At 41.5% G+C, this 12,211-nt stretch overlaps 1 protein-coding gene across 14 annotated transcripts in view; it reads right to left on the bottom strand.

Moving 5' to 3' along the window:
- The window catches only part of ANKHD1 (ankyrin repeat and KH domain containing 1), a 118,646-nt gene that overhangs the window by 12,861 nt on the left and 93,574 nt on the right, over positions 1 to 12,211 (bottom strand). For 8 of the 14 annotated variants that reach the window (XM_075510203.1, XM_075510206.1, XM_075510200.1 and 5 more), the window contains 9 exons: positions 11,540 to 11,635; positions 11,147 to 11,263; positions 9,890 to 10,064; positions 9,005 to 9,458; positions 8,482 to 8,559; positions 6,175 to 6,321; positions 4,570 to 4,680; positions 2,838 to 2,987; positions 918 to 2,533 (listed from right to left, as the gene is read on the bottom strand). In XM_075510203.1, the coding sequence (XP_075366318.1) occupies positions 918 to 2,533; positions 2,838 to 2,987; positions 4,570 to 4,680; positions 6,175 to 6,321; positions 8,482 to 8,559; positions 9,005 to 9,458; positions 9,890 to 10,064; positions 11,147 to 11,263; positions 11,540 to 11,635 (2,944 nt within the window). The remainder of the gene's footprint in view (positions 1 to 917; positions 2,534 to 2,837; positions 2,988 to 4,569; positions 4,681 to 6,174; positions 6,322 to 8,481; positions 8,560 to 9,004; positions 9,459 to 9,889; positions 10,065 to 11,146; positions 11,264 to 11,539; positions 11,636 to 12,211) is intronic. The other 6 variants (XM_075510207.1, XM_075510208.1, XM_075510212.1 and 3 more) reach the window with 1 other exon arrangement.

Below are 12,211 nucleotides of genomic sequence, written 5' to 3'. Positions count from 1 at the left end.
TCTGAAAGTCAAACTACTTGACTTGTCCCAGTCCAGCATTCAAGTCCTGAAGGGTTAGCCCAAATATCTAATATACACTGCGGAGTAAAGACAACTTCAAAGCAAGGCTCTCTAGCTACCCAGCTTCAAGGAACCATAAAGCCATTATGGCAAGAATGAAGGGGAGAACAGGGTGGCACAGACTAGACCTCTTGAGGGTCCTTTCCAGCCAAATGGGTGCAGCCAGTTGCCTGCAACATAGTTTGAACGCTAAGATGATAATAACCCTTTAAGCAGAGCACAGCAAGGGCAGAGAGCTTACTGTGAGTGTTCCTAATCCATTTCAAATAAATGCAGATAAGCTTGAACTGCTATACTTAGCAGCAGAAGGACAGTAACTTCCTACTAAAACACACCATGCAGTAGCACACCAACTTCACAAAGCACAACATAAGCCTATTAAAATCCCAGAGCCATATCAAGAGACAAAAAGTACAAAGAGTTTACCCTGAGTCATGCTGGAGTCTCAGATAAAATCTTGAACAACTGCATGCAGTCACTCCTGCAGCTGGAACCTGTCAAGAGTCCTGGCCCCGCTGTTTCAGGTTTGGTATCACCCAACCATATGCTCCAATCCAACCCAAAACCTAAAATCAATGCTACTCCGAACTCTACAAACAGGTGGAAGCATTCCTGTATCTTACAGAGGACAAGCAATGCAATGTCTGCAATGTTCCCAACACCTAACATCCTAGAAGAGCTGAAGAAAAGAGGAGAAAAATCATCATTTTAAAGAGCACTTGGAAAAAATAGGCCATCCTCATTACATTAGTATTCTCTAACTGTCATTTGTGAACTACTTCTCAATCAGTTTGAGATGATCAAGGTGTAATGGTTGGAGAAAGAATTCTGCCCAGTGCATGATCTTAATGACTTACCTACAGGACTAGTCGAAACCCGTTGGGAAGGTGGCCTGAAACCAGGAGCCTTGGAGTTGTCAGGATGCATGTTTTCCATGTGTCCTAGCACAGAGTTATTCAGAAAGGTAGACTGAACAGTGAAAGATGGGTCAGCTGCTGCTCGGGTAGAGAGTGGACAGTCTCCCCATCCTTGGTTAGCTGGCACCTGGTTGCTATCAAAAAGACTACTAAAATGATTGAAGAGCGTTGCTGGCCCAAAGGTAGGAGGCAATGATTTGTTTGCTGGGTTAATGTGCATCTGAGAACCGTTCATAACGTTCATGGCTGATGAAAGCTGCACTGCAGCAGGTGGACCTTGAGAAGGTGTTAAAGGAACTTGATTCGTAACAAAAATAGACTGAGGATCTTGATGGAGGTTTGCATTTGGTACCACTGAATAGAAAGAACCTCTGGACTGCATCCTGTGAGTAACTCGAGGTGCTGGTACAGCTACTTGAGGTAAGTTACTGTTGTCCTGATTATCTGCAACAACTGACCTGGGTGATGCTAAGCTTAAAGGAGCAGTTTCTGAGCTGGATGAAAAAGGCATTGACATGGAAGGATTTATCTCTGACATGCTGGTTGGCAGTATTTCATCTTGGACACTATTTAGTGGTGCAGGGCTGCTCGACGGGTGAGTTTCAGTGACTCCGGAATTGCTGCTAGCTGACATACTGCAACTACTTGCAACTGAAGATGATGCGCACGCATTTGCAGCAGGCTGGTCTGGTGTCGACACCTTCTCTTTGGGTGCTGAGACAGCCGAGAAAGAGTCCGCTTTAAGTGCAGAATGTTGGGTTTGTGGAGCATTAGATGGCAGAAATGCTGTGGGCACTTGCCCATTGTTTGGGGGGGCAGAGGAAGCTGAAGGCAGAGTGCTACAGGTGCTCGTCACAGTTGAGATTGCTGTTGCTGCAACACTCGTCTTGGGAACGCAGGCAAACAGCTGCTTTCTGACCGAAGAGGGAGTCCGATTACTGGTTACACACAGCGGTTGGGTGGAAGCAGCTACAGAAGAGACAGTAATGGGACAAGTAGAAGTAGCTAATCCAGGAGACTCCGTCTGTAACATATTTCCATTCTGACTACCTACACGACTTGAACTATTATGCTTTGGAGAGCTGTTTGTGCTGCCAGGGTTAACTGGTCTCACTGGGAATGGTCCCCAAGTGTTCGGTGAAGGTGAAAATGTTCCTCCAAATTGGGCCATAGGTAAGCGAGGGTGCCGGATCTGTTGCATAGTTTGGGCAGCCAGCAAGGCAAAATGAGGGTGAGAATAAGCTAGAGGAAGAGACACTGGAAAAGATGAGCGCACATTCGCTGGGACATTCTTGTTTAATTTGTTAGTAGGCTGGAAAGTAGATAGTGTTGATGACTGCGATGTGACTAGGGGAGGTGCTCCGAGAGGAAAGGAGTTCTTGTTTGAAGCAGTTGCAGTGCTGACTCCAGATGAAAAATTTGCATGGATTGATTTGGTACTTGAAGCAGGCGTTCTTATGTGAGTTTTTGGAATCAAGTCTTCCAGTTCCTTGGCAGGATCTTGAATAAGGGCATTGATGAGTTGCACTGCGTATCGTGTTGACTCTGTACCACCCCTAGATTAAATACAAACTTATTTATCTTTTGCAAAAGGAAACCCCACTTAGTGCAACATTCCATAGCCTCCATTTTATACTGATCTGCAAGTCTATTGCATGTTTACTCCAATAAGTTATTTCTTGACTTTTGTGTATCTTAAGGATTATCTTTGAAGAAGTAGACCTTCAGCATATCTTGGCAGCAATAATATATGTTCTATTCTAGGATCAAGAAGCTAAACATGTTCCGTCTTAAAAAGAAAACCACCTTAATAAATGACATTGTGGACTAACTCAAGACTTTCATTTCTAGATACTGTACCTTATAGTGATCATTCTCTCTCCATTCTTATCTTTTTGCTTATCAACATCAATATGGGCACCAGTGACATCTTGAATTGCTGTGATGTTGCACCCACCTCTTCCCATTATTCTAGATACGACAGAAGCTGGGACAGATAATTTCTTTGACCTATATCACAAAGATCACAAATCTGTGAAATGTATTCAAACTTTAAAGGCATACAAAAATCCCTTGCTGTCTGACAGGTGGCTGAAGCAGTATTCTTAAGTTTCAGGGCAGCAAGTGGTTTTCTGCTGATATTTTCTTCACCCTTTGGAGCCTCTCTAAAACTCCCCCCCACTCAAATTACTCATCATCCTCAGTACCTGATGAGGATTCTCCAGAAGCATTTATTCCACCACTGTTGTAACACAGATGTATGTGCCTCACACTGCTTCAGAAACACTTTTGGATTTTATCTTATCTTGTGTACCTTCAAAGCGAGACAAATCCTTAGCTTATCAATCTAAATTTACATAGATAGCACTGCTTCAAATAAAAAAAGACCATGGCTTAGCTACTTTAATAATTTATAGCCAGGGTTTATAGCAAGGAGAAGGTTGTTTTCCAATTTTTTCCCAGTGATCAGCTCTGTAATACCACTTGCATTCACAAACCTTTTAGTATCCACCTTTCTCAGACCTCGAGATCTGGAAGTTTATTGGTGACACTACACAACGGCGGATGGCAGACTGTTAAATTGTGCACTTCTGTGATTTAAGGAGCTGCTGCAAGCCACTGAGAAGGCAGCACAGATTTTCAGAAGCAGGCTCACTGTCAGGCCACAACACTGTAACCCATGTGTTCAGCAAAATAAGTCAATTTAGGATTTTTCTAATTCATATGGCATTGGTGGGTCAGTGCAGGCATACAGTACCGGGAAGTCTTTGAACACGAGCTATGCTTGCATCCAGACCCCAGCCAAGGTGTCTCTGGGCCACCACTGTCCCCAGACTTTAAAGGCTGGACCTCTCAAGCGCATATAGCGCTTTCAAGCTTGCCAGTGATTTGCAATAGTTCAACATTAGAGGGGATTCAAAGGGGTTTCAGAAACCACTGTGATCACAGTGCAGGTGCCTCTGAACACTGTACAGATGACCACCACCCCGAAAAGGCTGCCAGCTTCACCTAGTTATTCCCGTCTTGGAAACTTTTAAGTAACTTGATCCTCAGGAAATTGTTTCTCACTTAATAAGACTTAAAGGAAACCCATTTTATTTTAAACACATCTAAATACATGGAAATGTTCTAAAGCATCACCTCATCTTGCCAAGCTGTTTTCTTCTTTCCCCCTCTCCTGCCAGAAAAGCATGCTACAACCCTCCCCATCCCCAGAAACCAGGTCCTCAGAGCATGCACCCAGCTCTCCTCCCAAGGCTGTTTCATGCTTTGTGCTTTCTTCCCCCCTCCACCCCCAAGGCTCCTCTCTCAAGCTAGACATCCCAGTCACTCCCTCCCCAAACCAGAGCTTCCATCATCACCTAACTTTCACAATACTCCTACATTACTCACAGGGCTCCGAACCATACCTTGGTCTGCTTCCACCTCAGCCCACTAGGAAGCCTATGCCACCAACCCATGGAGACATTCCTCCTCCAGGAGAGCTCACCCCAGTGCCCAGGCCCCCACCCACCCATTACCCACTGCTGTTTCCCTCCCTGCCCGCCAAGCTTGATGGTTTTTTTACCTTGAAAAGTGCCCAAAACAGTACCTTTTTGCTCCCGAACAGCAGCGCCCTCCTCTCTGCAGCTGAAATTGCTCAATTGGTGTTGGCTGCAGAGTGTTGCTAGGGGGAGGGTCTTTCAAAACTCTCCCTACTTGCCTGTCAAGGGCAGAAGGGATGTTTTCATTGGTTACTTCTTTGACAGACATCCCTTCTTGCCAGGGGGTTACTCAAGGGGAGAGGGGAGGAGAAGAATTCTTGTTGAGACCAGGAGAGACTTTAGGAGAGGGAGGCATGCAGCTCCCGGGCATTTTGCATACGCATCTAAAGCCACCAAGAAGCTCTTTGGCAGGATGCATGCTTCGATTAGTCAGGGCATAGCAAACACCAGTGCAGAACACTTTATGGACACGTTCTTTATGACACAAGGCCCGATTCCTCAGGGATAAGGAAAGGTCGGGTTTTGGATGCCATCTCTAGAACCCTACCACCTCCAGCAGAAGAGCAGAGAATACCCAACCAAGCAATTGAGTTGAGCCTACGAGACTCAAGAGACCCAGGAGGAGAGATGGAGTAGCTCCAGGGTCAATGGCGGGGTCTGTGTGCAGCCCTGAAAAAGTAAGCTGCCTGTTTAATAGTTTCATGCCTGCATGACTCACCAAGTGGTGGGCAGTTTGCAACCATACATTTAGCAAGGTCATGTCACAGCAGAGAACCCCATTTGCGAACACAACAAAAGGCAGAGACTGAACCAACTCTCTTAAGGGTTCAAACACTTAAATTTTCAGATTAAATTGCCTTTCTAACCTTTATATTAGAACAGTCTGTGGCTTCCACTAATCTGAATACATGAAATCCTCTGTACAACTGCGTTCTTTGCACATAGCCTAAAATTCTCTAAAGTAAGCATATTTGGTCACTACCATTGCAGAACACAAAAGCAGGAGGGCATCATAAGTGCACCCAAAGCATCTGATATTTGTATGTTCATGCTGTATTCCTTTTTGATAAAGAAAACAAAAAAAGGAAAGCCAGATTATAATTTCTAGTTTCAAGTAGTAGACATCATAAAGGTTGCAGAAAAGATACTGGGGTGTTAATGGCCATATAATAAGAAACAGTACATTTTCAAAGGGAAAGTTCGCTTTACAGAAAATCTTTAAATCTAATTGCACCTCTAGCACTCACTCTAAGGTGACAAAATTTTCCATGGAATCAGCGATCAAGGTCACCACCCAAAGCACAATGAATTTTAGCCTTGAAGAGATCATCCACCTCTCCTCTCCTCATATCCATCCTGCCTTCAGTTCATGTGCAAGCAATCATCTGCTGTAGGGGCTTTTCACTGCCATCTGCTCCCTCCCCCTTTTATCTTATCCCCACATCCTTTACTCCACTGAAGTCATAAGTAAAGAAAACCCTTGTGCCAAATAAAATGTTCATGTCATACTGACATTAAGTTAGTGAGGAGTTGCTACAAATTAGGACTGCAATTTGTTTTCACAACACTGCAAGAGTAAGGGGGTTAGATTTTTTATAAATTAATTATACAATTAAATAATTAAGCAAGCTTGCTGGACATTTTATATTGAGAATAATTTACAAGTTAAAAAGCTCACAGACAGTTTTTAAATACAGAATTAAAGCCTTTACCTTCTAACCACTTCTTTCCAGCCTTCTTCTCTTTTCTGGCCTCTTTTTGGACTAGTCAGATTCAGCTTTACATTTGGAGAGGTCAGAGGCAGGGAAACAGGCTTGTAAGTAGTTGACAAAGAATTTGAATGACCTTCACCATCAAGTCTGGGAACAGAAATGTGCTGATTACAAATTACAAAATAAAATGACAGCATTACAGTATACATTTCTGCAGCTTAAAACTACTAGCATGAACTGTTTTCATTCTTATTTTCTACCTGGAACAACTGTTGGGTGACTTCATAGGTAGTTTTTTTACCTTTTAGTCCACAGCCTATACCCTTCCTCCAAAAAGTGGAGTGCTAAACTGAATGAAGTAATACTAGAAGCACTAATGACATCAGATTAAAATAGTTTATAATAGGCAATACAGAGCCACTTGGCACATCCTGACTATGTGCCTATGCTGTGTTCTCCTTTTTGAATAGCTTTTTAAGGAAAGGTATTTTGGTAATAATGTCTCTTAGTAAGTACTTGAAAATGTCTGTTTTTGAACTCTCATTGTTACAGATTCCCTGGAAAGTGCTTCTACCCCTCACCCCCCATTTTACAAATGGCTAACTGAGGCACAGCTATTTGAGCATAGTTATGTATTTAAGTCCCAGTGACATCAGTTTGGAAACAGGTGCCCAAATATCATTACCTGTACTAATACAGCTGTAGCAATAGTCTAGTAATACAAAAAACACAAAGTTTGGGTGAGAGAGAGAGCAAGCGCATGAGCGCAGATGATCTCTTGTTAGGCTAACTGATCTACGTGTAGGTGAAAACCAGCAGCACTGGGAGCTCAAGTTCATCTGCAGCACTGAAACATAGGCAGCAATGTTCATGAGTCATTGAAAAACTAGCCTTATGTGATTTGACCCAGCAAATCTATGGCATAGCTGGAAAATTTACAGAGGACCTCGTGCTTCAGCTATCCTGCTAAGCATCACTCTTCCTCTTTACTATATGCAAGTTTTTATTCATCTATTTTATTCCCATTCTTTAGAGCATTTTACATTCATTGTGTTTGTTTATACTACATTTTATACAAACTTCAGAGATCTAGCCACATTTAAGTAACCCAAGCATACTGATTATATGAAAAGCAATGTTTAGACAATATGCCTTTTAAAATGGCAGCATTTTCTCTCTTTACCTTAGTAAGTTATAGCTCTCTGATAATACACCTGCCCAAGGCATTTGAAAGTTCTATGGAGAACTTTACTTGCCCTCAGATAACTGTAAGATTGAGGCAAAGACAACAAGAAAATGCATATGAAAGAAAAGAACAAAGTCCATTGTGGAATATCGATTCCAGAGTAGACTTAAAAAAGCTTTTTTCTGCTTTGTCTGAAAACGTCTAGGTATGTTTTCAGAAAAGCACCATTACAAAGTCTGAGTTTAAGTTTCAATTACAGTAGCCTTGTCATCTGCATATCTATGACTAAAGAGAAGAGGAATTCAGGAAGAGGAATTTAGAAGTGATTTTCAAAGTCTGCCTAGTGCCAAAGAGCACCTGCAGAAGTTAATAACATATACTGGCCTCATTTTGATACTTATATACTGTCTTGTTTCTTAGGTGTACTTTATCTAACAGAAGCACCACTTCTAACAAGGAGTTAGAAGTATGCATTTACTTAGTCCTGCTGTACTGAACTGCACAGGATTCCAAGGCTTTTGTAGGAGACCTTGATGAAAGGTCCAAGGCAGAAACAATTTATGTTCACAAAACAGAACACAGACAAAAGTCCAATTTCTAACATTCCTAAGGGTAATCCCGAACACACCCCCCCCAACCACAAGGGCTGACAAATCCACTCATTCTACACCAAACTTTAATCTTGGGAAGAAAAGAAAAAAAAAAAAAACAGAAAAAGAAAAAAATTCCAACTCTCTTCCCACTCCCAGACGAGTGCCTCAATCAGTCTGGCAACAGCCCTCTTGCTTGCTGCCCTTTTTGGCCCCATAATGTTTGCATTCTTATTGAAGCTGGGTTCTCAGTCAGCCAACTGTCCTGTAGATCAACCCCTGTATCCTCTCCCTTCCCTTAATGCAGGAAAAGAAAAGAAAAACGAAAAGTATGGAGGATCAGACTCATACCACTTATATGTAAAAATAAGCAAAGACTACAGATTCAGATGGCATCTAAGCTTTTTGATTCAGACCAATGACCTATACAGAAACCAGTGTTATAAGTTATTAGCTCATTCCCTGGCAACTGATGATATTCCAAACCATTCACATGGCCCTGTACATTCACCAAGTTCTTTTGACTCTCACCTCTGGCTCGACAAGGTTAAATCAAACTGGCCATCAACCTGGCAAGTGAAATGCTCAGAGTCATCAACTTCTTCCCTCCTTAAAACAAGAGAGATTGCAATTCAAATGAGTTAATGATGAAACCATAAAACAATCAAAAGGTAATGAAACCACTTCTGTAAACAGATTATAATAAAGCTGGCACTTCCTTTTAAAATTCCGAGCATATTCAATTTAAAGTCTCTTCTAATAAAGTTGACAATCCAACATGGATACTTAAATAGTGCAGAGAGAAAACTGGCTGTTTTGCTAAAGTAGTATTAAAAACTAGCCAGCAATGCCAAAAAATCTTACCTTTACCATTTTAAAGAGGTTGCATTCAACAAACTCGACACTATTATTTAGTAGCTACACAAATAAAGCAAATTCAGTCTCTCAAGACTTTGGGAATGTACCAGCTGGCATAAAGCTCAAGCTACAGAAAATTTACATTGGCGTAGGTAAAACCCTGTGAAACAATAGGGAAGCAATACGGCAGTCTCACCTCGTTGGTGTTTTTGAAGCAGAGGTGCTCGTTTTTTCTTCCTGAGAGGTGATAAGCAATGAGGCATAGCGCCGCTCAGAGGAATTTGTATCCATTGTGAAGTTCAACTCTTGGCTTTTACCTCCACTGCTACTTTCGCTATTGCAATCTGTGCTATCCAAGTTATCTGAATCACTATTCCCACTTGCACCACCACCTCTTGGCTCCCCATTTATTTTATTTTTATCTGCTTTTTGCTGTGCTAGAGATATATGCTGATCTGGCAAAATTATCTGCATATTCTGAGGAGTCTCTTTTGTTTTATTTTTCTTATTTTTTCTATTTGTGCTGGGAGTAGTCACCACATTAGCTCTCTTCTTCCCAAAGGCATTTGTAAAAGTAGTTGAAGTCGCAGAAATGCCAATTGTAGTTGTAGTAGTTGCACTAGGAGGCTCTATAGGAACTTCTTGCTCCACTGAAAGAAAAACAGTTGATGTACCATCAAACCCCACAAAATATAGAAATCAGTGCCCTGACTGAAGACACTACAGGTGAAGTTATGCTCCTTGCTGAACTGTCAGACTATTTGCACCGCATTCAGTTGTAAATCCTCCAAGAATGAAAGCCTTTTGGGAACAAAGGAGGGGGGGAAAAATGAACAAGAGGGGGGGGGGGGGGGGCGGGACACACACACGGATGGACGGACACGAGGGGGGGACGGGACACGACTACAAACAAAGGAGTTTTGCCAGGAACTCTGACTGCACAGGAAAGAACCAGGGCAGAAGCTATGCAACAATGTCACAATACCAGAGAAGCTAGCTTTCAAACAGATGCCCTTACCTAGATGGTTAAAAAAAAGGCACCCCCACAACGACATTGTTCACAGAAACACATGTTCTTTACCTTCATCATCATTTTCTTCTTCATCCTCATCTTCTTGCAGTTCCAGAGTTTCTTTAGGCTTGTTTTCTTCATCTTCTTCTTGTTTTCTTTTTTGTTCCTCTTTCTTCTTCTTTCTCTTTTCCTTTCTTTTCTCCCTTTTAGCTGCAAGAGCTTGTTTTCTGCTCTCCTCTCTTGACTATGTAAGAGAAAAGGATCCATATTTAAACATTTTCACACAGACTAAATTATACTTATAATTCAGATCTTCCCTAGAAATCTGGGAGGAGGGAGAAACGAAAGAGCACGATGAACTACGAATGTCACATACTGAATCATTACGCAGAAATTGGGCAGACCTTATGGAACAACAGGACTAGTTGGTCCCAAAACTTCTAAGGAATGACAACAAAACAACAACCAAAACAGAGGTATTATAAAAATACAATTTTACTGGAAAACCAGCAATATCTCTCATCAACTCAGTCTTTTCTCAAAAAAAAAAACATTTAATAGCCTCATTAATCTTTTTGCAGCAATGTTCACATCTTTGACTCAAAAAGATCTCCCAGAGTATTTTACACAAAAAAGTATCATTTTAACAACTTTTTTTTAATATATGAAATCAGTCAAGTCTACTATGCTATACTGTAGCTTTGCACAGCAACTGATAGGTGTTCAACAAGTCAGCAACCTAGAAAATTTAATAAAATAATATGGAATTCGTTCATCAAAAATTGTAAGAGCCTCCATTAAGAGAGTCAACTAAAGAGTGCTTGAGAAGTGTCTGCATTACTCTGGGACACTTCGCAGTATTCTCAGTGAGGGAGAACTTGATTTTCCCCACTGTCTGCTAAACTCCATATAGCTCATCGGGTAGCTTGTAGGCTCTCCTTTGTAAGACTGAGTAGAAGTCCATAAAATGCTTATGGACTACGTCTTACACAGCATGTAACATACCATATATCACACCACCGAGACTGAAGACCTCCCTTAATCAAACATCATCTGTGCTGAAGTAATGCAAGAGAGCTGCTACCCAAGGTAACTATTGCCAAGTCCAACCTTTCCTAAGAAGGACAATGGAATGGCTGAAGCAGAAGTCAGCTCTAATTTGCCACCCTCAGTATACACTTCACTTTTTGTATATTAGAGGAAAGAAATCACATACAGTCACAGCATAAAGAACCACTGCCCCAAGAAGCACCTACAGGAAATACAGCCTATAGATTAACACATAGTTTAAACCATTATGCTACACAACAGCAATTCTCTACTCACTTTTTCCAGGTCTAGCTCCTTCAGCAATATAGTTGCATTCTTATTAGCTTCTGCAGCCTGCTGGTCTTTAGCTTTCACAATCGTCTCCACACACTGGTGACACTTTTTCAACAGGTCCTAGAATGCAAACTTGTCTTACTACCTCCGTAATAAATTAAAATTGAGGAGTGAGGCTTCCTCTACAAACATGAGGTTAGCTTCTCTGTATTCATAAACATACAAACTATGTCAACAGAATAGGACTCTAAACACTGATTTTTTTTTTTAAAGTTCTGTATTAAAAAGGAGACATGCACAAACCTCCAAATCAAATGTACATGAGCAAACATGTACATTCAGTTTCTGAATACTTAAGAATTCCTCATGTATATTTTCACTGAAAGTTAAACTCACCTTGTCAGTTATCGTTGCTATGTATCGCATGCATTCAATGTCCGAAGGAAACTGGTTAACTTCTTTCACCAGGAACTGAACTACTTTCACATGCCCCTAGAATAGCAAAGAAAATTCTAATCTCTTCTATACAATTGTCAATATTCATCATCAAAATACAAGTTTGATATCTCTTAGTCCAATGCAAAAGACTAAAAATAAGCAAGAACATTTCTGGTAAGCTGCTGTTTGGGAAGAAAGGTAGTTACTGTTTGCTCAGTGTTGACAGCACATCTGCTGTTCTACCTCATGGTGGCAAAGACAAGCTCTCCCACAAATAGTTTTTTTATTTTAAAATACAAGGACCAAACCAGGCCCAAGAACAGAGGCAGCTGTTCATGTTTTTAGTAACAGCCAAGACCACCCTCTTTAGACCCCACCTGTTGCCCCAACCCACTCTCCTGCCACTCATGCCACTGAGCTAACTTAGATTGTTCAGTTACAAGGTAAGCCTGATCACGGGACTGAGCCACCTGAATATTATCCTGGCAAACACATTCCTCTGCTGCTGGATCCACTCATTGATGGGGTACACTGTGCAACCACACAGAAAGGATCCAACTGTTGTCTCTGAAGTTATTTGAAAGCAATGGAGGGACAGCAGTGGCATGCTCAGTGTTGCTGTTTGTCAAA

The sequence above is a fragment of the Mycteria americana genome, chromosome 8, assembly GCF_035582795.1.
Source record: "Mycteria americana isolate JAX WOST 10 ecotype Jacksonville Zoo and Gardens chromosome 8, USCA_MyAme_1.0, whole genome shotgun sequence".
NCBI lineage: Eukaryota > Metazoa > Chordata > Aves > Ciconiiformes > Ciconiidae > Mycteria > Mycteria americana.
Note: the sequence above shows the minus strand (reverse complement) of the source record. Positions and strands in the feature narration are given on the sequence as shown.